Source organism: Esox lucius, chromosome 9 (assembly GCF_011004845.1).
Source record: "Esox lucius isolate fEsoLuc1 chromosome 9, fEsoLuc1.pri, whole genome shotgun sequence".
NCBI classification, from domain to species: Eukaryota; Metazoa; Chordata; class Actinopteri; order Esociformes; family Esocidae; genus Esox; species Esox lucius.
Window position 1 is genome coordinate 15,084,060 of NC_047577.1, and position 27,813 is coordinate 15,111,872.

A 27,813-nucleotide genomic window follows, 5' to 3' on the forward strand; every position below is an offset into this window, starting at 1 on the left:
ACTGACTCCCTCCCTCTCACTTGGCTCGCCCACTGTTGTAAGATGTTGCTGAGATACGCTCCTGTTAGGCACTAAAACAGAAATGTAGACATGTAATTTGCATTGAGGCCATTTGGCCACCCAGCCTCCTGCTTGATGAGCATTTATGTTGAGACAAAGTGAGACGTTTATCTGTCTGGAGACAAAGGGAGATGTTCATCAATCTGTCTGGAGACAAAGTGAGATGTTCATCAATCTGTCTGGAGACAAATTGAGACGTTTATCTGTCTGGAGACAAAGTGAGACGTTTATCTGTCTGGAGACAAAGTGAAATGTTGATCTATCTGGGGACAAAGTGAGATGTTAATCTATCTGGAGGCAAAGTGACATGTTTATCTGTCTGAAAACAAAGCAACGTTTATCTATCAGGGGACAAAGTGAGATGTTAATCTATCTGGAGGCAAAGTGACATGTTTATCTGTCTGAAAACAAAGCAACGTTTATCTATCAGGGGACAAAGTGAGATGTTAATCTATCTGGAGGCAAAGTGACATGTTTATCTGTCTGAAAACAAAGTGAGATGTTAATCTATGGGGGGACAAAGTGAGATGTTTATCTGTCTGGAGACAAAGTGAAATGTGTATCTGTCTGGAGACAAAGTGAGATGTGATTTTAAAAGATCTAGGTTGTATATTGGGGGAGACATTGACATGGTGACAGAGGGGAAGTCTCAATAACAGACAGTGACAAAACCAGAATACAGTTGGATTCATGAAAAGAATGGAGTTAGATTCATAAAAAGAATAGAGTTAGATTCATAAAAAGCCTATTTTGTCTATATCAACTAACCCAAATTGTGTAATATTCTTAGTTTTCAGTACTAAGTATTTTAACTGCAAGTTTCGAGATGAAAACATATTGCCTTCCTGGACCAGGATGTCAGAGTATTCATTCAAAGTAATTTTCTGTAGATTCAGTTTAAGTGGTCCATTTGATAATAATTATGGCCAATTTTCTTGGCCGACTGAACACAATCACTTCAAACTGCGAGTTCTGTGCCAGAGCAAATAAGAATGCATATCTACAGAATCATCACATTTTAGGTTATATTATTTTGACATTAATTACAAAAGCACTTTTATTCTGTTGGACAGCACTGTTCTAGTGGTCACACGGGCCACAGGAGTGGTAGCAATGAACCAGTGGGAATCCTGCATGTAGTTTCAGGGATTGTCCTCACCCATTCTGACTGGAGCAGGACATCATTGGAGCTCTGTTATTTTGTCTGATTGTCTTTTAACTGTTAAAATATGTCCATTAGCTTTGAGCAGTCACCGAAGACAAAAAGGTACAGAACGATGACCTAAGGATAGAATCACAGCTGGGAGCGAAGAATGCAGTGTGCCTTTTATTTTATTTTGATAGACCTCTATTCAGTTGACATCCATTGTCACACTTGTCTACCAGATTCAATACAGTACATCAACTCTGAAACCGAATCAATCACAGCATTGGGCCTCCATTGCCTCAGTAGATCATTCAGCTCTGCTCCAGAAAAGCCTCCTTACCCGAAGGTTGTCCTTAGAGATGAACTCTTAGCTACCCAGCCTCATGTCCCCTTTGAATAAATCAGACTTTGAAATGAGACATTAAAAATAATGAGCTGTTACCCCCACTCTTCTGTTCTGGGGGACTCAAATAAATCCTAAAATCTTCAACCGTCCTGACTCCTCAGCGTTTCCACTAAAACAATGCAGCAATTACTTCTCGACCCATTAGCTTTTCTTTCCACGAAGTTGGACGTCTTTATGGCCCTATCCGATTCAGTATGTTCAAGGTCGACCATCTTAGGTTATTTACAGCTTCAGATTCAGCCCGTGACAGCCCTGCCTAGGTTGTAATCGTTATTTAATGGTAATGTGGGCCGATTTTAAATGTGAATCCAGATTTTGTTGCGCAATAATTGGGCAAAAAAAAGAAAAAATCTCTACATTTGTCAGTCCCTGCAAACTCCAAGTCCAGCTTTGCTGATTACTTAATTATAGCAAGGTTTGGGCTTTCTAGGTTTTAGGATCTTAGGGGCTCTTCACCCTCTTCTCCCCTCTCAACACCACCTGTATCCTTCCTCTGCTAGTCAAAACTGTCAAAATCCATTACAGAGCCCTAAAGCTATAATTGTATTCAAAAATACGTTCTGTAAAAAAATTGTTCAAGAACCACTGTTCCAAAGAGACAGTTGGAGCTACAATGGTCTAGCGGTTGGTGTGTGTGCTGTGGGTTTCCCAGAATTCCAGTGGAGTGTGGGGTAGTGGTGGGGGGGAGTTCTGGGCAAGAGGCGTTATGAAATGGCAGTGTTCTGTGGTAACTGTGGTTCTGGGGTCTGGTTCAGGAACAACATATAGCCTCCATCAGTGTCAGAAACAATCTGCGTGGAACAAACCAGCTGGCGCAGTAACACTTTAACACAGAACGTGACCACCTATTGTTGATACTGGATATCTTCTGGTTTCCATTTTTAGAATAATAATAAGCAATAGTTGACATATGTCATAGGTGTCAGTAGTGGCTCTTTAACATTCTCAGTGCTTGTGCAATGTTTGTTCAATGCCTTACTGTTGTGGTACTACATTGTGATGGTCCTCTGTGGTGCAACTAAAGGCTTGTTTTCTTCAATAGCTCCAGTTCTTCAATAGGCTACGCAGGACCTGAAAAAAACTTGATACTTGATTACCCAATCCCAAATAGCAAACATATGGTTTGTATACAATATCTGTGTTTGTAGCAGATGCATTCATTTATGTACTTGCAGTTTATTATATGAATCAACAACCAATGTTTTCTATTTTATTTACCCCTTACATAGCCTGGTTAGTCAAATGAGAACACATTCTCACTTTCAGCTACGACCTACGATAGTTGCATGGGGTGGAGAGGAAACTAATGAACCAATTGAAAGCTTTGGGTGATTAAGTGGCCTGGATAGTATGATTAGAAATGTATCCAGGACTTCAGGTATGACACCTCTACTCTTATGATAAGTGCCATGGGGAATTCTGTGTCCCGAGACAAAATCAGGACACCCATTTAATGTCCCATCCAAAAGATGCAGGGCAATGTCTTGAGGCAAGTGTTAATACGCCAACACCAAGCTGTCTGCCCAAAACAAAGAATATGGGGGACCAATTCACTCGTTTCAAATCCGAAAACAGGAGTAACCACAAATGTTAAATTAAAAGAGAAATGTAACACTACCTCTCACTAATAAAGTTATTTGAGTCATCTCAACTGTTTCCTTAACAAAAAACAGCTCAGCTAGCCAACACAAAGTGCTCAATTGTTACGATCATGATAGCTAGCTAAAAGTGGATGCAGCCACTGTCAAGAGTGGATGAATAACTATAAATATAAGCCAACTAGTTAATCTAGCTATGATTACAGATTGGCAAAAACAACTTGTGACTAGCTCATTCTTAGACATATGTTTACTTTATCCACTGTTACTTTATCCACTGACTGTCAAGTTTTGTAGGTAAACTATATATTCCATTCTACTCTGATTAGAATATAGACAGAATGCATCAAGCCATATGCGTTGCGGCGGAATTCCATTCCTTTCAGTGGAGGGCAATCCGCATCTCATCTGCCAGGCTAGGTTGCAGTAAAAAATCAAATTGTTTATTCACAATCAATGTCTGGCCAGTTATGAAATGGAAATATTCAATAATGTGGCGCAAATGAGCCCGCCCCCCACGAACAAGCGTCGCACCAGCACCCCGACCAGAAACATCTGGTAGCCTCCGGAATCTTCTGGCGGGAGCCAGCTGGGGCAGCCCTCCGCCTACAAAACCTGCCTCCTCCTGGCACCTCGTCAGTAGAGGTGTTTAACAGAATGCCGTATGGATCATGGTAAGCATCTGCCCTGGTCTCATCACAGGTGGAATCAGACTCTCCACGCTGCGTGGTTTGCCTCCGTAGTGACGCGCCACACGGATTGGGACGAATGCTTTGAAACGTACCGTACGGCAACTGAACGTCGCGATCCATCTGCACAAGGCCTCATTGACTTGCATCGTGTTAAGATGGCTTTCCAGCAGCTTGATTAGGCTGCGCCTTTTTTGTAAGTGGTTTTATATTGATTAAGCTGTCCAGACGCCACAAAATCAACAACCACCGCCGTTCCAACAACCACATCCAGCAGCATCTGGTCTTTAATACAGGCACCGACCAGGACCGACCCTGCCTAGCTTCAGAGTGAAGCCAGCAGTGGGATGCTGGCAAAATGTACAGATTAAATATTTAGATTTTACCCTGTAATGCTTAGTAAGTCCCAAAATACTCTAATACGGGCAGCGCACAGCCATTTGTGTACGTGTCCTGGCCCATCACAAAATCATTAAGGACCTGCTTTGACCCCCACTTAAACAGTGGAACAGCCTCATCATTTAATCTCTGAACATTCCTTGTCGGCGTCCTTATGTGAGCTTCTCTGGCCCACCGGCCTAAAGCTGGGAGGGCGTCCGAGTTTGAGCTCATCTCGTTCCTCCGTGCACACGGTTTCTCTCCGGCGCCCCGTCCAAGAAAAACGCCTGAGACGCGGAAGAAGCGTCGGCCCTCACACCCCATTAGAAGCCCCAAGCGTTTACGATGGGGCTTTGAAGACATCAAACGGGGGTCGGGGAAAGACGGGCCGCGGCCAAAAGCGAATTCCCCCGAGCCGTAGTCGTGACGCGTGGGCGCGCAAACACACACCGGAAAAAGAAAAAGATATAGTGGAATTTCGTGTAGGGAATGTGGTCATTCCACAAACGAAGACGAGGTGGGAGAGCGAATTCAGGACATAAGGAGGGGGAGGGAGGGAGGGACAGAGAGAGGGAAGAACAATAAACGCCTCAGAGAGAGAGAAGGTGGAGGAGCGCCATGAGCCTGACGGTGCTGCCATGTCCCGCTTGCTTCCCCTTCTCACTAGGATGGTGCTAGGCATGTGGCAAGGAGTCCCATATTCTCCTCATCTATCCTCCTGCCCCTTCCCCATTGTCCCTCGTCTCTCGGTCCCCTGTTTCCATGAGCAAAGAAATGTGTGTTTCTGTGTGTGTGTGTGTAGTCTGTCCCATAGGCCTAGGAGAACAGGCCCACAGAACAGGCACATTGTTTAGTAGCTCCAGGATGTGTTTTTTTTTTATCCTAAAAAGTGTCTGAGCAGAGACAGTGTAAATTGTTCCCCAACTGCAGAGCTCTGACAGCCTGTCTCTCTTTATTTTCTCTGTGGCTGTGTCTGAAGCTTCGAGCACTGTTCCACACACACACACACACACACACACAAAAACAGACAGACACAGAACCAGTGTGGGGGGTGGAATGTCTGTGTGAATATCTGTTTGTGATGGATCTTTTGACAACTCTCATATGTAGCCATTTACAGAAGAATGTACAAGTATATAGTTGTTCTGAAATACATTTTTCCAAACACAATTGGTCAAATGCATCAGAATCGAAAGTTTGTTTTGGGGCATTTTATGTGAAACTAATTACTGAAAAAAACAAATTTGTTTAAAGGCTGGTATGACAGTTTTTCTTTTCAGAATACAATTCAGTTAACTCAAATTTCCTCCAGAACTGTGACATGGTCATTGAACGCTTCCCAAGTTAGGTTACCATAATGGTCCAGACATAAAAGCACCAAGAACCAAGCTGTTCAAAGCCACCATCCACAGCCTGGGAGTTGGTTTAACCATCATTTTTATTGTACCCTGTGCTTCATCCAAATTAGCCCCCTGAGTCTGTTGCACTAATTGACAGATTGTAAAAAAAAAGTGCTAGATAAGATCAGGCGAGGTAAATGGTCAGCACTCTATGCCACTGTTAAGGGAGGAGTTACCTGAAACATTGAGACAAAGAGAGAAAACTACGGAAAGAAAACAGGAGAAATAGTGGAGTCTATAGTGGATAATTGAGACTATAGTGGAGTCTCAATTCTACACCAATTCACTTCATCCACTCCTCCTCTACCCTCATCCTCATCTTCCCATCCATCCCTCCTCTCCTTCTCCCCCCCTTCTCCTACTTTCCCCCATCCTCTCCTCCACATCCCCTCCACTCCTCCTCTTCCCACTCTCCCACTCTACACCTCACTCCACTGCACCCCTCCTCTCTACTTCTAGAGCTGATAACCATCACCATGCTCCTGCTTTGCACCCCCTGTTTTACCATACAACTCCTATCTCTTCCTCTCCGCCTCCCTCTCACTCCCTCTTTCCCTAAGACCAAACTGAAGTCATTTTCATGCCCTATAAATTTTATTGAAAAATCTGTCGCGGTGGACTTACGTTCAAATAAAGAAGCGTGAAGGCTTGTTAAGACCAGAGCGCGGACATCGATAAATCAGCTAGAAGGTGACACACTAACGACATCTGCAGCAGGCGGCCAGGCAGGGAAGGAAAGCCCCCGGTTTTTCCCTGTTCCCCTGAGAACCGGCACGTCACATTTCTAAGGAGACCCAGAAAGTCGTGGTTGGGGGTGTGTGAAAAGGTTAAAGTTCCCACACCTGGTGTCGATGGACCCCGATGCTATTGTTGCTAATGAGGCTAGGAGAGAAGTGGGAATGATCTATTGAATAGACCGGAGAGATTAGACTAGAGGAGGTTTTAAGCCCATTACCTACTCCTACACATTCATTCATCACTCGTTCACTTCCTTTTGGCTGTGATGCCATCATAATGATATTATCCTGCAGGGCTGGCTTTAGGTCCCTGATCGCTAAAGAACTACCTTGCCGTCAGCCGAGCGCACCGAAATGAGGATTTATGGTACATGTGACATCATTCTGGGCCAGATAGCGAGAAGAACGGCGATGAATGTGCCGTGTTCTGATTTATGGATCTGAAAAATCCCAAGGAGCCCATTGGAAGTGGTCTGATGAAACTGAACAGTCCCAGTTATACGCAGGGATTTCTCAAAACATGTTGGAGACATAATGTGTATTCTGAAATTATTCAGACCCCTCCACTTTCTCAACATTTTGTTACGTTATAGACTAGATTTATTATGGATTAGATAGATTCATTTTTGCGTTACGTTATAGATTACATTTATAATGGATTAGATAGATGTATTATTTCCATCAATCAACACATTAATAATACCCGATAAAGACAAAGCAAAAACACGTTTTTATAAATCTCTAGACAAGGTTTTCTTTAAAGGCCTCTCCATCATTTGCTCTGTTCATCCGCCTCCCAATCTTCACCGTGCTTCACCGTATGGATGGCATTACCCAGGTGAAGAGTGTTACCATGTTTTTGCCAAACCTCTAATGTATAGCCCATGAATACTAAGTGCAAAAAACTAAGCGCTTAGCATTCATGGGCAATACATTAGATTTTGATCTCAACAGACCAGATCATATTTTTCCTCATGCTCTCAAGGGTCCTTAAGTGCTGTTTCGTAGATTCTAGTTTTGTATGCATTTTACTATTAAGGCCTGATTGATAGAATGATGCAGAGATCGTTGTCCTCAAGCAGAAAAACTCTGAAGCTCTGTTAGATTGGCCATTGGGTTCTTGATCAGCTCCCTGGCCAATGCCCTTTTTGCCTGGGAAGGGTCTTGGTGGTTCCAAAAGTCCTCCTGGGATCTTTCAGTGCTTAAGCAGTTTTTTTTATAACATTCCCCAGGTCTGTGGCTCGACACAATTGTTTTTCGGAGGTCTATGAAGATTTCTTTAAATTTCATGCACTGTGGACTGTGAGACCTTATGAAGACTAGTGAGTGCCTTTCTAAATCATATCCCAAAAATTGATAACTCCAATCAAATTAATGGAGTTTCATATGGCAAGGCATCTGAATACTTATACACATGAGATGTTTCAGTTTTAGATTTTCAATAAATTGGCACAAATTTCTAAAAGCCTGTTTTTCTCTTTGTCATTATGGGGAATGGTGTGTAGACATTTAAAAATAAATAAAAAATCCTTACAAATTAAGTCCATAAGACAAGAAAATCTTCACAAAGTGAAGGGGTCTGAATATGTTCCGTAAGTACAGTACTTCTTTGCAATACTTGTGATTTAGCATGGCTCAAGCCAGAGTGAGTCTTCCAGTGCCTTTTCAGTGTATAATGAACAACATAAAAATCAAGCTTGAACCCAACTAGCTAATAGAAATTCAAACAAAGACACTTTGTTTACTGGGATTTTATTTCCCCATAGCCCGGTGTGTGAAGTTGCAGCTCTAGCAAATTCCAAACACCCCTCAAAATGACAAAAATAATACAAATAAATTGAAACATTAAGAAACTCTGCACTGTTCAGGTCTTGTCCATTCACTACATAACATGTCACAGCAGTCATGTTAGAGTGGTTATCCCTGTCTTTCCCTGCCTGAAGGAACTAACTAACACTAACCCTTCTAATCTTCAAACACTGCTTGTATTCTCTTTTCCCTCCAAAACTGTCAGTAAGCTCTGTAACAGTGTGTCTCTGGGTGTGAATGCGAGGGTGTGTGTTTGTGTGTGTGTAGGCCTGCCCTAATTGCGGAGTCTGCTAGATTAGTGTAGATTTCACTTATCGTGCAAGTCCTCGGTTGGGTTAGCACAGCGCCATACGCCACCTCCTCAGCGTCTTACCTGATGACTTGGCCGTCTCAGTCAGGCCCTCGGGCGATGGTGAAAGGACCTGCCAAAATATTTGAGATCAGAAAATCCTCAGTCTCATGGAAACCAAAAGCAACGTTGCCCAAATAGACTTGAGGTGATGTTTGACAAGGGAATTGAGACAGAAATGTCTGCTGTTTATGGAAGATGTGCGAGCTTTGTAGATCAGGGCGGTATCACTCACACCAGAGTAGACTTGTGGGTAATGAGGCTGGTGTGTTGTTAGACAGTTGACGACCGGGACAGTGGCGTAGAATTATCGTTGGCTTCCAAGGTCACGCTGACTATTGAGCTGTTCGGCAACGGTAAATTATTGCTCAATGGTTTTGTACGGTTTGGTTCCCAACTTCCAGTCTATGTGGTGAGATGTTGGTTTGGTTTTTGCAGAGGGCAGAATTTATCACAAGACTTAGCACGGTATCCACACTTCATGTTTGGTTGAACAAAGCTAGAATCTCAGGGCGGCATTTCTCTGCTGGTATTGACTGCAAAACAGAAACCCTGGTCAAATTCTTAACAGAACAGAAACCCTGGACCAATTCTAAACAGAACAGAAACCCTGGTCCAATAATTTACAGTCAAACACAATCCATTTTTACTTCCCACTACTTCCCACTCTTAGCATTCAATAAAATAAAAGCCAACTGCTTTATAAGTGAAAGCAGGGATCTTGGTTTGCCTACACTGGGAGCTTTCAATCCAGTTATTCTTAGTCGATATCGTGTTCATTTCACTTCTTCCCTGTACCATCTACCAATTAGATTTATTTACTTAGATAGTTCTGACCAGATGTGTACTGTGTTCAACAGGTAGGGAAGTTCCTAATTAAGAGTTAGATGACTAAACACAGACTTTAATCTATAATTTTTCACTCTTCCTTTCTATTTCCATAATTAATTACCTGTTAGTTATTTACTGCCTTTACCTGCTCATTTAGGTCTAAATGAGAAACTTCCCTAAAGTGGTGAACACAGCCAAACCTAGCTAAGGACCTTTTTTACACAATGGTTCTCACCATACAGTAACCATCTCTTAGCAGGCTGCAACCAGTCCAAAACTAACCTGGTTTAACCAGAATTGAATTAGCCTGGTGTGACCAGTCTTAAACAAGCCTAGATCCCATGGCTGACAGTGTGGGAGAGTGTCAGATTTGGGATAGTTTGAGTGGATGGATGCTGCTCTGATCCAGCGCTGTGTCTGCATACCCAAAGACTGTCTGTCCCTCACGCTATTAAGATGGCTGGCTGGGTCTCTTTGTTCAGTGGGGGTCTGTGGGGCCTTGACAGTTTTAGGCATTCCTTATTATTTTCCTCATTCACCTCTGAAATGCTTTCTTTCCCTACAACGGCCTAAATGGGGCCTGGCCAAGTCAGACAGCACGCGTGGCATTTTTATGGCATAGTTTGTTCACTGACTGTCTCTCTCTATCTCTATCTTTCTCTCACTCTCACACACACACACACACACACACACACACACACACACACACACTTAGCATCAATTGTCACAAACCTTAAGTGACTTGCACTCACACACACACACACACTCGCGCACGCACGCTTATGTGCGTGCACAAACAATAGATTTGATTACCCCGCAAATTGATGGGCCTCAGATCACAGGCCGACCCCTTTACAAACCATCCCTATTATAGGCCCCCAGCGTGGGGTGGAAGTGCCTGAGTGTCCCCTGGGGACTCCCGGGTGTGTTGGGGCCCGAGGACACACCAGGCCTCCCTAACGAGGGGGCAGGTCGGACATTAAATGTGGCTAATGCAGGAAACAGGAGGCCATTAGGTTCCTCTTTGTTGCCGGCTCGTCCATGTGGCAGACAGCAGCGGGGTTGACAGAGGAACAGGCTTGATTAGCCCCCCCCCCATGCCGTGGTGCCATCAGCCCTCGTGGAGGCCTTCTCATCTGGGCTACTTAGAATCAACGAGTGCAGCTACACGTCCAAAATATCTTTTGAAGCTCCACCTGTGTCCTGGAGGAAGTCAAGGACAAGAGACTGAGGGGGGGTGAGAGGACATCCAGGGATGGTTGGAAGGTGTAGTAGAGAGGTTATACTGGAGTAAGTGGGGTCCTCAACTACTACGGGAAGATCGGATTTTATCAATGTCTGCCCCGGAGTTACAATCTGGGTGTTGATTAGGTGTTGACGTTCAGTCTGTAGCTGTGGGCAACTTCTGCCTAGCAACAGCACAGTATCTTAATCTTATAGGCATTCCTCTAGAAAAGGGGTAGCCAACTAGATTCTGCCACGGGGTGATTTTTGACATAGCAATGATTGGAGGGCCAGGACAGAATTATATATATTTAAAAAAAAACATGGCAAATTAACCACAGAAAAAAAAAAAGATTCCATTTGAAATCAACAATAATTCCATTCCTTAGCTACACTGAGATGAGACACCATCACAATGTGTTTTATTTCAGTTGTGGCAATACTACAGATTTTCTGAATAACACAAATTGCTGGCGATCAGTCTTTCCGAACCAACTAAAACATGGGTGGGTCCAACAGAAATCTCTACCTGTTGCTAATCTCGGTTTAACAGTAATAGTAATAGTAATAGTTGGACCTCAATCTTCAGACATGACAGCATCTCTATAGAAGCACAGGTAAGGTATAACTGACAAAGAGAAATTCTGAGGATCTTAACTTTGAACCCACTGGTCAATTATACAATCCACTGTTGAGATGGATTATCTGCTCCGCGCCAACTAATGTTTATTCTCCTCCAGTCCCAAATCCCCTCTGCTCAGCGTTAGATTTAGCTGTAGCGCCACAGCTTCATTAGGTCTCTCCCTGCAGCACAGCACCGCAGTTTCTCACAGCCCTTTAATTGCGGCAGAATACGTTTTATTAGCCAACCCGTAGAAACGAAACACCAGAGCTCAGAGGCTATTCCCATCTGTCTGCGAGGGGAATTGCATAATTTGAGGGAAGAAAAGAAGACGATACCAGAATGCAAATGTGTTGAAAACATCAGAAGCCAGCGGCGGCCGTGTTAAATTATGAAATTAGAGCCGAACCCTTAACAGCTTGACTGTTATAAAAAAAGGTCATACGACTGGGGAGAGGCACGTTCGGTTCGTAAAGAAATCCCTTTCATTGGAAATCAGTTCAATTGAGATTTCAGTCCCAAGGCCAGACCAGTAAATATTCCATTCCAACCACAGGAGGCATTACAAGGTCGATGATATACAGCCCAGAACTCCATAAAAAATGTCCACAGCATACGATTCCTTAGATCACAGTGTTTGACCACAGCATACCATTCCTTAGATCACAGTGTTTGACAACAGCCGCAGCCTGTTTAATCGGAAGCCAGAGCTTAAACAAGCATCGATACAAACTGGTACAAATCATATTTCGCGAGCCAGAGACGAGTTATTTGAAATATTGTGTGTGTGTGGGTGTGAGCGTGTGAAACAGGCCATTACTGTGGTAGAGCGCCATGATCCAACATTGGTCACTTGACTCATTAGAGAAAGATAAAAGGAGGGGCAGGGCGGGGGAGGCGGGGGAGCAGGAGAAATGGGGAGAGGAGGGAGAGAAGAAAGGAGAGACGGAACAGAAATGCTATGCTAATTGGCATCGATAAAGGAATTGAATTAGTCTGATAGAATCTCAGCAGGCAACCATTTCTTCACGTATTATTATTTTGAATGACATGTTTTAGTAATTTAGCAGAGGCTGTTACCCAGAGAGAGTTACAATAGTGAGTGCATACATTTTCATACTTTTTTCATACCCCTTTCTTTCCAGCTTTGGGGAGGTCCTCAAATGGCTCTCTGGGAGACTGAGCCCCTCCACCCCCAACAAACTGGCACCGTGTTCCCTGTATTTCTCCGTCTCACCTCAGAAATCCTAGAGGTTGATGTAAAGAACGGAATTCAAGAAGAAAATTAGAAGATAAAGTTGGAGAAAGGACCAGAAACAGGTCTGAAGGGGATACTGTGGCAAACTTGCATAAACCGCACACCTGACAGAATTTAAACGTTTGTGAACTTGGTCAGTGCAATTATATTTTGAAAAACTATGTAGTGGAAGGATGATTCTATAATTAAAAGAAACATACATTTGTAAACCAGCAATCTAAAATATAATAAACTACACAATGACTATTTTTTACTCCAAAGCAGTTTAATGTGGAGGTGAGGAGAGGCCTGAAATCCCTGTTTGTAGCGATGTTATCCTGTCCTTAAGCACCCAAGATTTAGTCATCCCATAGGTTCTCAGTTGGTAGTACGGACCACAGCTGGCTCTGTGTCAACTACAATCCTGATGCTCTTTTTGAGTTTCAAATGTTTTCAGAAGAGCATCGCAAGCAAATCTCTTGACATTTAGGCCAAATGTTTTCTCACAAGAGAGATATGTGTCTGTACGTATGTGAATAGTTGCTTAATGCACGAGTTAAACCATTTATAAATGTGATTGAATCTTTTCAAACAATGAGCTCTCCTCAAAGGAAATTATTTGGCTGGTTTCGTGTAGCTTAGTTGCTAGAGCATGGTGTGCGCAGTGTGAAGGGTTGTCGGGTTTGATTCCCATGGGTGTCAGTTGTGGAAAGATACTGCGTAATAATGCAGTACAAAAAGACATTACATTTCAAGAAAATGCTAAATCACATCGTGGGTACATGATTTCACATTGTCAAACATTCAAAGTACCAGAACGGATTGACTTGTGCAAAGCAGATTTGTTTTTAGTTGTTTTTGAGTCAACATCAGTCGTGGACCCTGTAAAGTGAATCGACATTCAACAGGGAACCATTTCAAAATACGGAGAGTCCTTTACATCTTTCGAATCAATCCAGGTACAGGTTTGCCTGACGAGTCACATCAGTCTTTCTCTTCTGGACGAAAGTTAAGACAGATGAAGGCTGACACTTGGCTGAATGTGTGTTGCTTTAGCAGCATACAACTGACTCTTTTGACTGCATTCCTCACGCGGAAATTGACCTGGAATCAGATTTTGTTATTCTGTGGCCTTGTCCACTCAAGTTAGGGTGATCAAAGCACCACCATCTTAATATGTTTATTCTTGATATGCTCTCTCTCTCTTTAATCTTTTATTTGTTGACGTCATGCCAAGGTGATATTGTAGTTTCCAGTCAGACCCATTTTCAGTTTCCAGAGTGGGTTTTAGGTCACTCTCTTCTTAGTTATTGCAATATAAAAAGTTTACATTTTTGCCAAAACCACAAAGCATTCCGGAAAATTCCGGAAACTGTTAAAATGAACGAAAATCATCTTTGTGGCTCTAACCCAGGTACTTGTGATCTTTTCTCTCCCATCCAATATAACAGCTGTCTTTATGGAGAAGAAAATATATTACAAATGCTTGATGCATTCCGGACAGTACTGAACCTATCTGGAGGCATGAAGAAACAAATGAAAACCTAGGACAAGCCCTTCATTTGATGAGATTAGGAGAAAGACTTAATGAACCACTTTAAACAAGTTTGCATCCCAAACATACAGTACATCCTTGTTTTCTTTTAATGTAGTAATTAGATAAATCAAAAGAGCTTGACTTTTTCAGACCTGTTTAATGACTTGATGTTGCAGTTGAAAAGGCTACGTCCCAACATGACTGGCTAGGCTAAAACATAGCTTATGATACTATCCATTGTATTCCTTTGAGATTAAAAAAATTAGAAGCAATGTGCATTTGTGTGAAAGACAGCATTCCCAGACCTTCCGTGTCAGGCTTGGCATCAACTTAAATGTGAAAGCAACATCGCTCAAATGTAAAGGGGAGAATAATACAGAAGGATTAAATCTTTGCGGTAACTTGAAGCAATTAAAGTAATTTTTGTTATGAAATGTGCTGGATTTAGCAGTTGATATCTGAGAGTAGGAGCGAGTAGCATAGCAACACAGTTCGTCTAAATAAATCCCTTGCCACAGATAACTTGTTTAGTCCTATGTGTGTGTGGGGGGTGCGGCGTGTTTGTGCGTACTTGCTTATGTATGTGCGTCTGGTGTTATTATGAGCTTTGAGAAAGTGAGACGCTGTTTGGTTGTTTTAGCAAAAAAACAGTATTTTCGTTCAAAACGATCATTCCTCTAGAAGTGCAATCTGTGTGGTCCTGCTCCTAATGTATCCAGTGTTGTCCTGGCTACGAGAGCAGGGGGAGGGGCTGACTGTCATAAACGCTGGTTCTTAATCACAGTTGAGGAAAGTGTCAACACTAAGTGAATCTTGCTGTCTGCCAAAGCGTAAGAGGCTGCTTCCAGTTGCGGATGTGTGAATCAAAATGATTGTTTGTGACTGGAGAGCCCTAACCGTAATGCCCGCGTTAAAGCTGGAGTATGCCAACAAAACAAAAAAAAACATCACACACGATATCATTATACCCCCCATGTAAGTCTTTAAGGGTGTCCTTGAGTTGGGGATTAATCTTAAGAGTGAGTGTGTGTGTGTTTGTGTGTGTGCGTGCGTGCGTGCGTGCGTGCATGTATATGCATGTGTTTGTGTGTCTGTGTGTGCATTTCATACAATTACGCTATCAGTTCAATTGCGGAAAGGATTTAAGTGGATTGGCTCTCTAGGACGGATCTATTTTGAGGACGGACCTGCTGGCGTAGGTCTCGACAGGCATGCGAGCCTCCTTCCTGGGGCTGTGTGAAGTCCTGTCCTACCAGCCCTCCAGACCGGTCTGGAATGTTTCCTCAGGCCCTCCCTTAACCTTTCTGCAGTTGTTTCAGTTCTCTACACCAGCACACATTCTCTACATATGTCAGGGAGTTCCTAACGGTTTTTGGCCTGAAACCCATGAAATTCATTTTTATATACTGGAGCAGTGCTTGTGACTTAGTGAGACCCCATTCTGCTGCTACAGGAGATTACCCCGGTGGTTCCAGTTCAGTTTTCTCCCAATTTCTCTCGCAACCCCTGGTTTAGGCAATGAAGTTAGAATGTTAGTACTGGGAATTAGGGTACCCAACTGCTGATGTTACAATCAGAATACACACAACAATCTGAGATCATCAACCAGCCACAAGCCGCACACACACACACACACCTCCCTTTTCCTTTACCATTGAAAACCTCAAAAACCAAAACAACTGCTGAAGCGAGGACACCCAATATTTTCTAATTTTGTCTTCGGGGCTTTCTGGACCTAATCTGATTACTTTTGGGGGCGCCCATAGGATTAAAGTAAACTGTGCCTCTAGGGGCTCCTCCGTCTGTTTGTTTTAAACCCAGGCCCAGAGACACAGGAGTCTCTCCAACTGGTGTTCTGAGACCCTGGGTTCCAAAATTTGTTGGGTTCTGTGGTACTTGGGTCTGAGGTGTTGGCTTCTTTTGTGCTGGGATTTGAGGTGTTGGGATCTCAGATGTTGGGTTCTGTGGTGCTGGGATCTGTGGTGCTGGGACCTCAGGTGTTGGGTTTTGAGGTGTTGGGTTCTGTGGTGCTGGGATCTGAGGAGTTGGGCTCTTTGGTATTGGGTTATTTGGTCTGGTTTAGGTGGATACTGGGACTCTTAGGCAGGGTAAAGGTGGAACATCCCTGACATCAGTTAATGATGACAGACAGAAAGACAGATAGGCGGGTAGGCAGACAGAGAGACAGTTAGGCAGAGAGACAGGCACGAAGGCAGACAGAGATGCAAGTAGGCAACCAGACAAATGGTTATGCAGACAGACAGACACGCAGACAGACAGATGTGGCAGGTGTCCAGTGTACAGGCAGACAGACACACAGCCAGACAGATGGAGGCAGGCGTCCAGTGGACAGGCAGACAGACACACTGAAAGACAGATGGAGGCAGGCGTCCAGTGAACAGACAGACGGAATGAAATTGTTATTTTTAGCTGAACTTTTACTGTTCAAGACGTCTTGCCAATTGGTGGGTGGTCAGACTAAATGAATGGATGAGCAATAGAAATTGGACTCTATAGTAGCTGCCGTCAATTTCAAAAAACAAAAATTACATTATGAGGCAAAAATAGAAGTCAGAGCTTTTTTGGTCGTGAGCTTGTGTCTCTCAGGGACAACATAGTCTTAATAATGAGCAAAGCAAGGAAGGGCTGTGTGTCAGTGAACTGGGGCCAGGTCAAGACACTGGGAACTACTCAGAGAACAGCAACATCTGCCAAGTTTGCTAAAAACACACACTGATTAGACAAAACTATATCTCTGGCCCAATGTATTCTGTCTATGAGGTGAGTTTTCCCCCCCAGGATGTGAGAGAAACAGTAACATTCAACTAATTGACTCTTTCCTGTGAAATAACTAGGGCATTGTCTCCGATTACTTTTCCTATTTATTTTCGAGGTAATAACAGAGTTCTTTCTATGCTATAAAATAACGTGCTACCTATTTTATGATACAAATGAAACTTTTTGGACTATTAATAGAATGAAAGACCCATAAATACAGCACATGTGAAAGACTAGGAGGGCTAAGCTTAGTAGCTTGATTGGGCTAACTCTATTACACAAGATTAAATGGATCCGTTAACTACACCACACACCCATGGGTCAGTACCCAGCTGTGGGTTGCTGCAAGAAGGGTTAACAGTGATTATAAACTAGGTTGCTTAAACCCTAAATGCTGATTGGCAGAAAGTGGTGGTATATCAGATGATATATCAATGGCCATATACCACTCATCCTTATTGCATAATTACACCCATGGGGTTACAGAATAACCTCACTTTTGCTGTGTTGTCTAATTATTTACTTCCACATAAAATCGTCGTTTTATTTATTTATTATTTATTTATAGCATGCTGTAATTACACTATTCATAACTGGTTTATGTCTCCATGAATAGTTTCAATTATCACCATGCTCTCAAAATCAACGTACTTGTCTTCATGACCTCAAGGTGAAACATGCGCCGTTTTATGTTTCCGCGGGTTTTGCTGCCTCTCATTTGTACGGGGTCTTACCCCAACACACTCAGCCAATGGGTGGACGCGTGCGTTCCCGTGTGTGCACTGTGAGTGCATGCCGCTGTTGTAAAGAGGTCAGGGTGCACACACACACACGCACACACACACGGCGGAACTGTGAAACCTCAGCTCAGAGAATGGCCTAGGTCAAGGCAGGCCCTAAAACAACACGGGCCCGAAGAGCGCTGAAACAAGTATGACAGGTAGTCGATGATGAGCATGTTCAGATCCCCAAACCCCATAGTTACCGGTAAGACAAAACAAGATCATTATTTAGTTTAAGTCACTAGTACGACGCATGGGAGGGAACTCCGCATGAAGAAATGGATGCAGCTTGAATGAAGTCAGGATAACAAACTGGACCTTTACAGCGTCGGGGGAAACTAGATAAGCCAGAGCCAGACAAGCGAACGGCATGCAAGCTTTCATCTCGAATTGCCTCTAATTAAATGTAGCAGGAAAAATATACTCCAGCGATGATGTAATTGTGAAAACAGTTTGTACTCATAAGAACTCCCATGAAACACCTTGTTATCAGCGTGTTGCCTGGTTTCGTGTCTTGTGTCGGTGTTGTATCATTTCGCTGAAACCACTCCACGCCCCAGGTGGACTTCACTGAAGACACCAAGTCTGACGTTGCGTTTGGCAATTGTAAAGCTCATTGTGCCCCCCGAGTGTGTCTGGCTCTCTCCTGAAGACGCACGGTTTATCTTTCGGGAACCAAATATTTGCAGCTTGAAGCGCTCGCACGCTGCGGAGTGGTCCTCATGCCCCGTGGCACGTCCCTGTTGTGGTAAAGACGGAGGGAGTGGGAAAGAGAGAGAACGAATGCATACTGGCCAGTGGTTGTAATCCCCGCTCCCCTCATTAGGCGTTGTGTGAAGACGCCTGGGTAATGTAACTGATAGAGTGGCTCGGCAGTCTGAGCCCAGCTCCCTCTATTTGCCAGTAATCCCTAAATCTCACGGCCTCCAGGCAGAGGGTTAGGGGAACGCTGGGTTTCCTATGCCACGCCCCCCAAGGCTGACGGATAGTTTTCGTCAGCGATGCCCCTCAGGCGGTGAGGGGGCTAAAGCCCAGGGAACGTGTGTAGGCGCGCACGCGCGCGCACGCACGCACGCACGCAAACACACTCTCAAATTCAACGCTGTGGAACTGAAGCATAGAGGTTGACCCTAATTGAAGCGTCCTACAGGGGCCTGGGGAACACAACCTTAAAGGAGGAGGGAACGTAGTGTGTATGTGTTGGTGGTAGAGGTGGGGGGGGGGGGTGTGGGGGGGGGGGCTGCTTAGTCCCCTTCTTTGCAGTCTATAACATAACTTCCCATGTGAAGGAGCTAATTACAGAGTCTTGTCTTAAGCACGACAGCCTGAATAGATTATTTTAACTGGTGTCAACTGAGGAATGTCGGAAAGGAGCATCCTGGAGTGTGTGTGTGTGTGTGTGCGTGAAAAACCTTGGCGGAGGTGCCAGGATTGATGTCTATCTAGATGTATTGGTGTAGATGTCTTTCCATATGTGCCGAGGGTAGATGTGTATCCAAATGTGCTGGGGTAAGATACCGACCGAGATGTGCCAGGATAGATGTCTTTCCAGGTGTGCCAGGTTTAGACATCTATCCAAATTTGCCGGGATTGATTTCTTTACATAATGTGTAGGAGATAGATGTCTTTACATAATGTGTAGTGGATAGATGTCTTACATAATATGTAGGGGATAGATGTCTTTACATTAATGTCTTTACAAGTGTGACGGGGTAAGATGTCTATCCAGAAGTGCCCTCCCTGTTCCCTTCGTGTGGCATGGAGACTGTGATCAAATCCCTTTGTATTGGTCAAATGCTTGCTAAACTACAGGTGTGACTGACAGTGAAATGAACACTTACAGGCCCCTTTACCGACAATGCAGTAAAAAAGTGCAAACAATAGAAAAAGAGCAACACAAGGTGGAGACCACAAGTCCCCTGAAGGACAATAAAAAGTGGAACATTTGTCTTGGGAGAACTTTTTACCAGTCCCCATGAGGAAAAATACAATTTCTGCATTATGGGTCAAGTTCACACACTAAGTTACAATTTGGCTTAGTGGGAAGTGGTTAGATTTAGGGTTACCAGAAAAGTTGGTGCAAATGGGGGGATTTTCAGACAGTGTGGACAGCCTCTGGGTAATACTGTTTCAGTAATGTTTAACAGTCTAATAGCTTGTAATGATGTATTTGGTATAGTACATCCTATCACATTCTGCGGAAAATCATTTATGAGGGAAGACCAGGACAAACTGGTGAATGAGTGTGTGTGTGTGTGTGTCTCTCATCGAACAGAGTTTAATGAAGCTAAGCCCATAGTCATGAATAAACATCAGCTGGCTAATTAAACTCAGCGGCAGCAACTTTATTCATTAGTAAACAAGCAGCAGACAATTTGGTGGGGAATTGATACTGTACTGAGACCTTGTCTGGTAGGGTCTGTTAGGAGAGGGGGGGGGGCGGCGAAAGAGACTAAGAGAAAGACAGAAGGACAAAGAAAGCAAAGAAAGAGAAGGACTCAACTCGGCTCACTGCCTGGCCACTTGGTTTTTAGAGCTCCTCAAACTCAATCTGTTACCTCTGTGGCCAGATCCGTGAGACCAGGGTGTCAAATAGAACTTCTTATTTGTGGTAAACAAACATGAACAGGACAGGATAGTGTTATTATTCACTAGGATCTATTCAGTGTCGGCCTTCGGACTGGTAAACAGGGCTGTTCCAGCAACCAGAGGCGATTGACATTCATTACTGTTATCTGGACAGTTTCTAATGGAATCCAAGAATTTCTTCCCCGCTCTCCTTCTCCTGTTTCTTGTTTTTCCCCCTTTGTTATTGCATTCCGATTAATTTGCTCTGCCCGTCGTTTTATCTGGGCCAACGAAGGTTGCTAAACAAAAATTTGTGTCTGTCTCCGTTCTCCCTCTCCGCAGCCTGCAACTGTAACCTGCACGCCAGGCGATGCCGTTTCAACATGGAGCTGTACAAGCTGTCGGGCCGGAAGAGCGGAGGGGTCTGCCTCAACTGTCGCCACAACACGGCCGGGCGCCACTGTCACTACTGCAAGGAGGGCTTCTACAGAGACCTGTCCAAACCCATCTCCCACAGGAAAGCCTGCAAAGGTACCAGGGTTTCTGTCCCGGCCCGAGTGCTAACTCCTGTAACGTTAGCTCCCGGTGATGCGTAGCTCCGCGGTAAACGCTTCTTGTATCCGGTCACGTCGACGAGGAGAACACTCTCGTGAGATAGCGGCCGCGGTGGGGAAGTTGCTGGGTGATTACAATGTTGAGCAGGTGAATAAGTAACTACAGGATGGGAATGTAACCCGGGTAATAGAGCACGACGTGGTGCGCCTTCCCAATCGGAATCAGGAGAATAAGAAGAACCCCGGTGAATCCATACATTCCCAGCCCTTCTCGGCCCCAGCTAGCTCTGTCAGAGAGACGGGGGGAGGACAGGACGTGCAAAAACAAACACGGGAGAGGTGTGAAGTGATCCCCAGCGAGGCGCAGGTCAGATGAGTGAGAGGAATTCTGAGTCTGGGAGAGGGCGACAGGAGGGGGTTGTGTGTGTGTGTGTGTGTGTGTGTGTGTGTGTGTGTGTTGGAGGGGGTAGGGTTAGGAACTCACCTCAACACAGGTGTGCTCACCAGGGATCATCAGACACTGGGAGGTGTAGAAGACGCCACAGTTTCTTGACATTTCTAGTCCCCACTGCGGGACTTGGGTAAATAGGGTGAATTAAAAGAGAAAGAGAGAAGAAAGATTCTATATGTTCACACCTAAAGCTGAAAGGAAAGACAGTGCTAAAGCTTTGTGCAAACAAGGCCTTGGTGACAAGTCAAACGTGCCCATCACGCGCACACAGACTTTTGATGCTCACTCTTTGGAGGGCACACATGAGAGGGAAATATTAACCCTCTGGCTGACAGTTCATGTTTTCCCACATTATTCATAGGAGTTAAGTAAACAAACGAATCCATCAGTTTGTCTGAGTAAAAGCCCTGCAGGGAGAATCAGACACCAGTCGAGAAATGAGAGCAGCATAATAGTATAAAATTAGATGGAATCTCAAACAGCTTCTGAAACCATGGGCGGGGGGCGGGGGGGGGGGGTATTCACGGTTTCAAGGTGGGATTCACTATTTTCTGTTCTGATATGCCTCCGCGATGCCCTTTAGTTAAACATAACTGCAATACGCACATTTTCCACAAAGTAAAAAAATCTGAAAAACAAAATGAGATTTAAGAAGTAAATATAAATCCAGTCACATCCCAGCACCACATTCACCACATTTTACCGTTCTCCACATGGAAAAAAGGTTATTGAACTTCAACAAATGTATTTAATAGGAGGCTCTGTATTGTTTACCCCTGTACTACATTTGAGTCTGTCAATGAGGTTGCCTGTGAGTGTGTATGATTGTGTCTAGACTCAGGTTGTCTGAGACTGTGTGGTTGTTATGAGTGTCTAATTGGCTGTTTGAGGTTGGCTATGAGGTTGTCTACAAGGCCGTACACGATTACGTCTATAAGGCAGAATCTATCAATCGCTGTATGACTATGAGTCTGTCTAGGAGGTTGTCTATAAGCAAGTCTTTGACTTTCAATGTGTGTGTTTAAAAGTCAGTGAGCCTGATGCTGTCTATTGATCTACAAGGCTGCCTATGAGAAAGTCTATGAGTCTGTCTATAAGGATTTCAGTGAGGATGTCTTAACCACTGTTAATGTTTTTCCATCTCTCCATCCCTTTGAAATGTGGACATGCCTCCATTTTTTCAGTGTTCCCTAACTCATTCTCATGGGGACTACAAGAGGCTTTGAGGACTGCTGTGGTGTTCCATCATTGAGTAATTTTGTTGAATATGTTCAGTAAATTATATTTATTAATTCATCTTTTTTTTTTTATATATTTGTGCTGGAGGAATCCTTGCTTAATTTAAGCACTGAAGGTTTACTGCAAGTCTTTTTTGGGAACTTTGCAATTCTAATAAGGAAATATCTATCTAATCCATATACTCCCAGGTTAATCTGGCCCCCCTTTTCTCCGGATTTTTATTAATGATTTGTAGCATGAAGAGCAAATGAAGACCTCTTCTTCTAAGTCAGAGGCCACAGAGGATTTCTGAATGTGTGTGTGTGTGTGTGTGTCAGAGGCTACAGAGGATTTCTCAGGCGTAACTGAATTAGGGTCAACAAACCAGGAGGAATTTGCTAATGGATTCACTGCAGTCTCGAGAAGTTAAGCCTAACTAAAGTTTTAAAAATGTGCTACTGGAAAGTAACCAACTTTGTTTCCGTTGAGGTTTAGCTAGAGGTTTTAGATTCCTAGCTTAAAAAAAAACAACTTCAAATTTAATAGAGACTGTATATAAATGACAGATTACATATATTATGGCCAAACAACTTGTCAAAAAGCAGTGAAAAATGTATCAGTGTGTACCTTTATCCAAGTATATTTCAAAACAATATGGGCGCATTTGGGTCATGTGGAGCTGGATCTTGAATCCTATAGGTGTACCAATATTAAAGAATGATCTCTGCAGCTCCTCAATCATCTAACTGTCTTTGCTGCATTTCTTTCTTCCTTTGCCTCTATATTCGGGCTGGTCTTCTGCTGTTGTAATGGTTTATGTTCTCTTGTTGCCGATGGCCAAACGGCATACTGGATCCATCTGTAGGGTTACTTTACATGTTTGGTTCTAACAGAGGTGGAAAATATGATACCGATCAGGTTTTTGGAGATCCACGGAGGAACGGAGCCGACATCTGCTTCAGATCTTTTCTCGTTGTTTTTCCTTTTTCTAGTGCAAGTCAGCTGTCATAATAAAATCTTAACGTTGATCACCACATCAGCCTCAACGTCGTCACTAGCACAAAATACCTCCTAAATGTAGTTCATTAGTTTGCTGCAGCTTGCACTCCACCCCACACTCTCACACATCCGCGCGTGCACGAACACATACACTAGATTACGATCTGACACATCATAAACTCTGTTACTCCCAAAGGCACCAATGCAGTTATAAGGCCTTCCATGCCACTATATAATTACGTTGTCATTACACCAGGTCCCGATCTACTAGGAAACCGTAAGTCGTCTCATACGCAGGACTTCCTATGTTCCTCTGTTAGTACACCTGCCCCAACTCCTTCAAGCGCAATGTTGCCCCACACTGAAATGAAAGCATAAACATATTCCATCATGATTTATAAAATCCTCAGCTATCTAAGCAGTTTTGTTCAATTTATTTCCTGAAACTAACCAGAGTAAAAGCCCCAATGTAATTATAAGCAAACATTGTCTGAGTTAGGCTGCAGTGTTCAATTACATCAAAACAAGACTTGCAATAAAGAATCCATGGTAATTACGCAGAGGTGACAAATGATACGAAGCATGATCCGGCTCGCTTGCCAGGTAAAACATTTGCGCAGCACTATATTTGGAACTTTGCTAGCGACGTGTGAAGATGCAAGCGTGACACTGTGTAACGGTTCATTCACACTATTCGCGAAATGGCAACGACTCGCTCCGTCATTCCCCGGTAAAAAGGTTACCACATGCGGTGAAGCGTCTTGTGCTCAGCGCTCTGCTTGTAAAATTGTTTCACGCCCGCGGCATCATAAGTCAGGGTAATTCAATGAAGGCTACAACCGCCAAACTAATTTTTATTCTCTCTTTCAGCACTACACAGCTACACCAAAGTGACACCAATTAAGGGGTTTGGTTATTTATTGTACATGGGATATATTTCCCCTGTGTGGCTTTTGGACGGGATAAGCAATGCCAGAGTGTGGCGGAGTGCAGTGTTGCTACGAGAAACTCGATCACCCACATTGACTCCCATGCGAGGCCGTTCTGAGAGAAACCACAAGCGACGGCCATTTTTGTTTCTAACTCGGTGGCTAGATTTAATGCCTACATTTATGGCTTCACCCCTCATCGACTACAACATGAACACAGAGTGCATTTGGACGGAGTGCCTCTCAGAGTCTAAGAGACTACTTAAGTCATATCTGAAACACTTTCCTTGGCTGAGCTGAGGTTTTACTGACCATGCCAAGGCAATGCTGAAAATTGGCCCACTGTCCAGGATAAAAACCCAACTCGCTTGAAAATGATTAACAACAGCGTTGATAGTGGACAGTTGGTCAGGGCTAATTTCATGCTCCTGTAGATGGTTCATTAATATAGAATCGTAGCCCAGGAGGGCAACTCACTAGCTCTCCGGGTGGTCCCGGACGCTAATCAAACAATCTCAGCACCACAGGCATTCGTTGCATCGATGAAGAATTTGATAGTAAAATTAAATTCAATAGTTAAACTGATGAAAAGCTCGATAATAGGTAAACGGATGAAGAGTTTTTTGGGGAAGTGATATTTCGATACATGTGACGCCACGCCGGAAAACGTTAATTGACAACAGCCTTATATTCTCCTGGGTGATGGCGCTTTTTAAAGCCAGACAGTGAAAGGAGACCCTGGAAGCTGTTCTACAGACAGACATAAGCATAGCGCAGCAGGCTTCGGTATGAGTCCCATTACTTTCATTGTCGTCCATAGAGTAATATCAACCAGATTGGAATCACTTCAGTGGGTTGAGCCGTAAGGAACACGTTTCACGAACATATATATTTTCCTGTCTGTCTCTGTTAGAATAATGTAGGAGTTATTCCGTTCTCCTCTGCATGTGTCTTGCATTGGCAATGTAGAACTTTGTTAACCACAAATAGCATATTATGTTAGGGATTTAAAGATATTGTTTTTCAAGTCTTTTTTTTGTTTTCAGCAAAGTTATCTTTTGTTTCTGCTGTCAGCTGAATTAACTTGCATGTAATGTGCTGAATATAAAATGGCAATTATATAGCAACAATATTATCTTTATGTTCAATTGGGGATTATGCTTCAGCTCAGTGTGTCATCCGTAATATTAACAATTGTTTTAATAAATAAAATACCAAAACGCATTAAAAGTACAGCTAGCACCTGTATCAGCAAAACATGTCACTGAAAAAAAAGCTTGAGTCCTTTAAAGCAGTTTTCATTTTTTTCTTACACTCTTCCCCCCCACATTTTTGTGGACCAATAGAAACTTAATTATAATAGAAAACAGACATGGCTCGTGCTGGACTCCCTCCAACAGCCAACAAATTATTATTATTGGCACCAAACGAACAAACCCAAAAGGAGGGGGAGGGTTGCAGTTCAAACTTCAAACGAGCCTTATGGCAAACGATTGGCAGAGTGGAAAAATTCTCACACTGTGAAATGATTGTCTCCTGCGAAGGGCCCTTCCACCACCCTCCCATTATCCAAAAACATTTTTCACTTTTATGTAGGACTTATTTCGCTGTGTGCATTGGGCTGTCTGTATATGCGCTCTGTGTGTGGGTGAGGGTGTGTGCTAAGCTAGGAGGGAATTCAACACCAGCTCCATATGAGCCTCTCCAAGGTCTTCACACACAGAAGACACGTTTATAAACAGGACCAACCCCCCCCCCCCCCCCCCCCCCCCCCCGCCACCTTAACAGGTTTTCATTCTCCTCACTATTTTAACCCGAAAAGCCTGGGGTCCCAAGTCTAATATAAAAAGTTATATCCTCTCCCAAACTTTAATAACTCGGTCATGAGGACCAAAAGAAGCACTTTCTCTCTCCCCTCTAGGAGGATGTATGAACGAGGACAGTTCTCCAGCTAGCCCCTGTAACCAGCTCATCGAGAGAGGCTCTTTCCCTGCACCCTAGTGTGTGATCTAGGACTGGAGGATAGAAGCTGTTCGCCTTTCGCCAGCTAGTGGTGTCTATCTTGCGCAGCCATCTGGAGTAGCTGTGAAGAAGGACAGCAGAACATTGTAGCCACTTAAGTGCTAAGTGGACACTCAAAGCCTAAACTCTTCCCCGGTGGGTCCCCAGAAGACTGGAGCAGATTGGGTAGAGGGCCCTGACGAGGAAAGGGCGAATAGAGAGAAGAGTAACAGAGAGGAACAGAGGAGAGAAAGGTAGAGCGAGAGAGACAGGGAGAGAGAAAAGAACAGAGAGAAAGGGAGAGTGAGAGAGACAGGGAGAGAGAAAAGAACAGAGGGAAAGGTAGAGTGAGAGAGACAGGGAGAGAGAAAAGAACAGAGAGAAAGGTAGAGTGAGAGGGACAGGGAGAGAGAAAAGAACAGAGAGAAAGGTAGAGAGAGGGAGAGAGAAAAGAACAGAGAGAAAGGTAGAGAGAGGGAGAGAGAAAAGAACAGAGAGAAAGGTAGAGTGGGAGAGACAGGGAGAGAGGGAGAGAGCAGGCACCTGCAGCCCATGTGCACAGCACCTTGATTTACGTTCAGGCTCAAGCCGTAGTTATTGGGGCAGATGCTCTTAAAAACACGTCGCTAGCTCTCTCCGAAGCTGTGAAAGGGCCGCACTTTGCCCTCCCCGACTGCCCGTCCCCTTCCACCCCCTCTGCCCCCACTGACAGGCTCTTAAATTTATATGCCTGAAGACGTGCCCGATTGGTCTCTACACTTGTTTATAGGCTGTTGTTTGAGCTTGGCCCGGATAGCCTCTTTCTCCCCCCATGTCTCTCTCATCCTCTCTCTCTCTCTCTCTCCCTCTCTCTGCCCCTCTCTCTCTCTCTCTCTCTCTCTCCCCTTCCTCCCCCGCCGCTCTCCCCCACGCCAGACCCAGACAAAACAAGGCAATGAAACCGGGTGACAGATTGGCCTGATAAAGTGCTAATCGTTACACGCGCTTTAAAGGCCGCCCACTGAGGGGGAAAAGGGCCACAGTTTCGCCCGCTCGTCGTCTGATTGAGATATGAGAGGAAGTGTCAACAGCGGCAGCTGTTGGCACAAACAATAGAAGACAGGGAGAGATTGGGCGAGAGAGAGAGAGATTGGGCAAGAGAGAGAGATTTGGCGAGAGAGAGAGAGAGATTGGGCGAGAGAGAGATTGGGTGAGAGAGAGAGAGAGAGAGGGATAGATGGGTGGATTGGTGAAGGTGGGGGGGCAGCGAAGGCTTTTGAGTCTGAATGGATCACCCAAAATACAAAAGCTTCACGTAAAAAGTTTGTCTTAATACTTTCCAATCTGAAATATTGTGTGTGCGTACGTGTGTGCGCGTGTGTATACTGCCAGTAGCACAAAAGTGTTCCCTGAGGTCATTAGATCAGCAGAAGTTAAAAGCAGAGGCGAAAAAACATTTCCAAAAAGTGTTCCCACTATAGGGATTAGGAATGCACAGCGTGGTCTGAAGCACCAGTGGAACCACACACC

At 44.1% G+C, this 27,813-nt stretch overlaps 1 protein-coding gene across 2 annotated transcripts in view; it reads left to right on the forward strand.

Annotated features, from left to right (window-relative positions):
• Nucleotides 1-27,813, forward strand: part of ntn1a (netrin 1a) — a 59,230-nt gene that overhangs the window by 16,333 nt on the left and 15,084 nt on the right. For both annotated transcript variants that reach the window (XM_010872988.3, XM_010872989.3), the window contains exon 3: nucleotides 20,495-20,683. In XM_010872988.3, coding sequence (XP_010871290.1) covers nucleotides 20,495-20,683 — 189 coding nt within the window. The remainder of the gene's footprint in view (nucleotides 1-20,494; nucleotides 20,684-27,813) is intronic.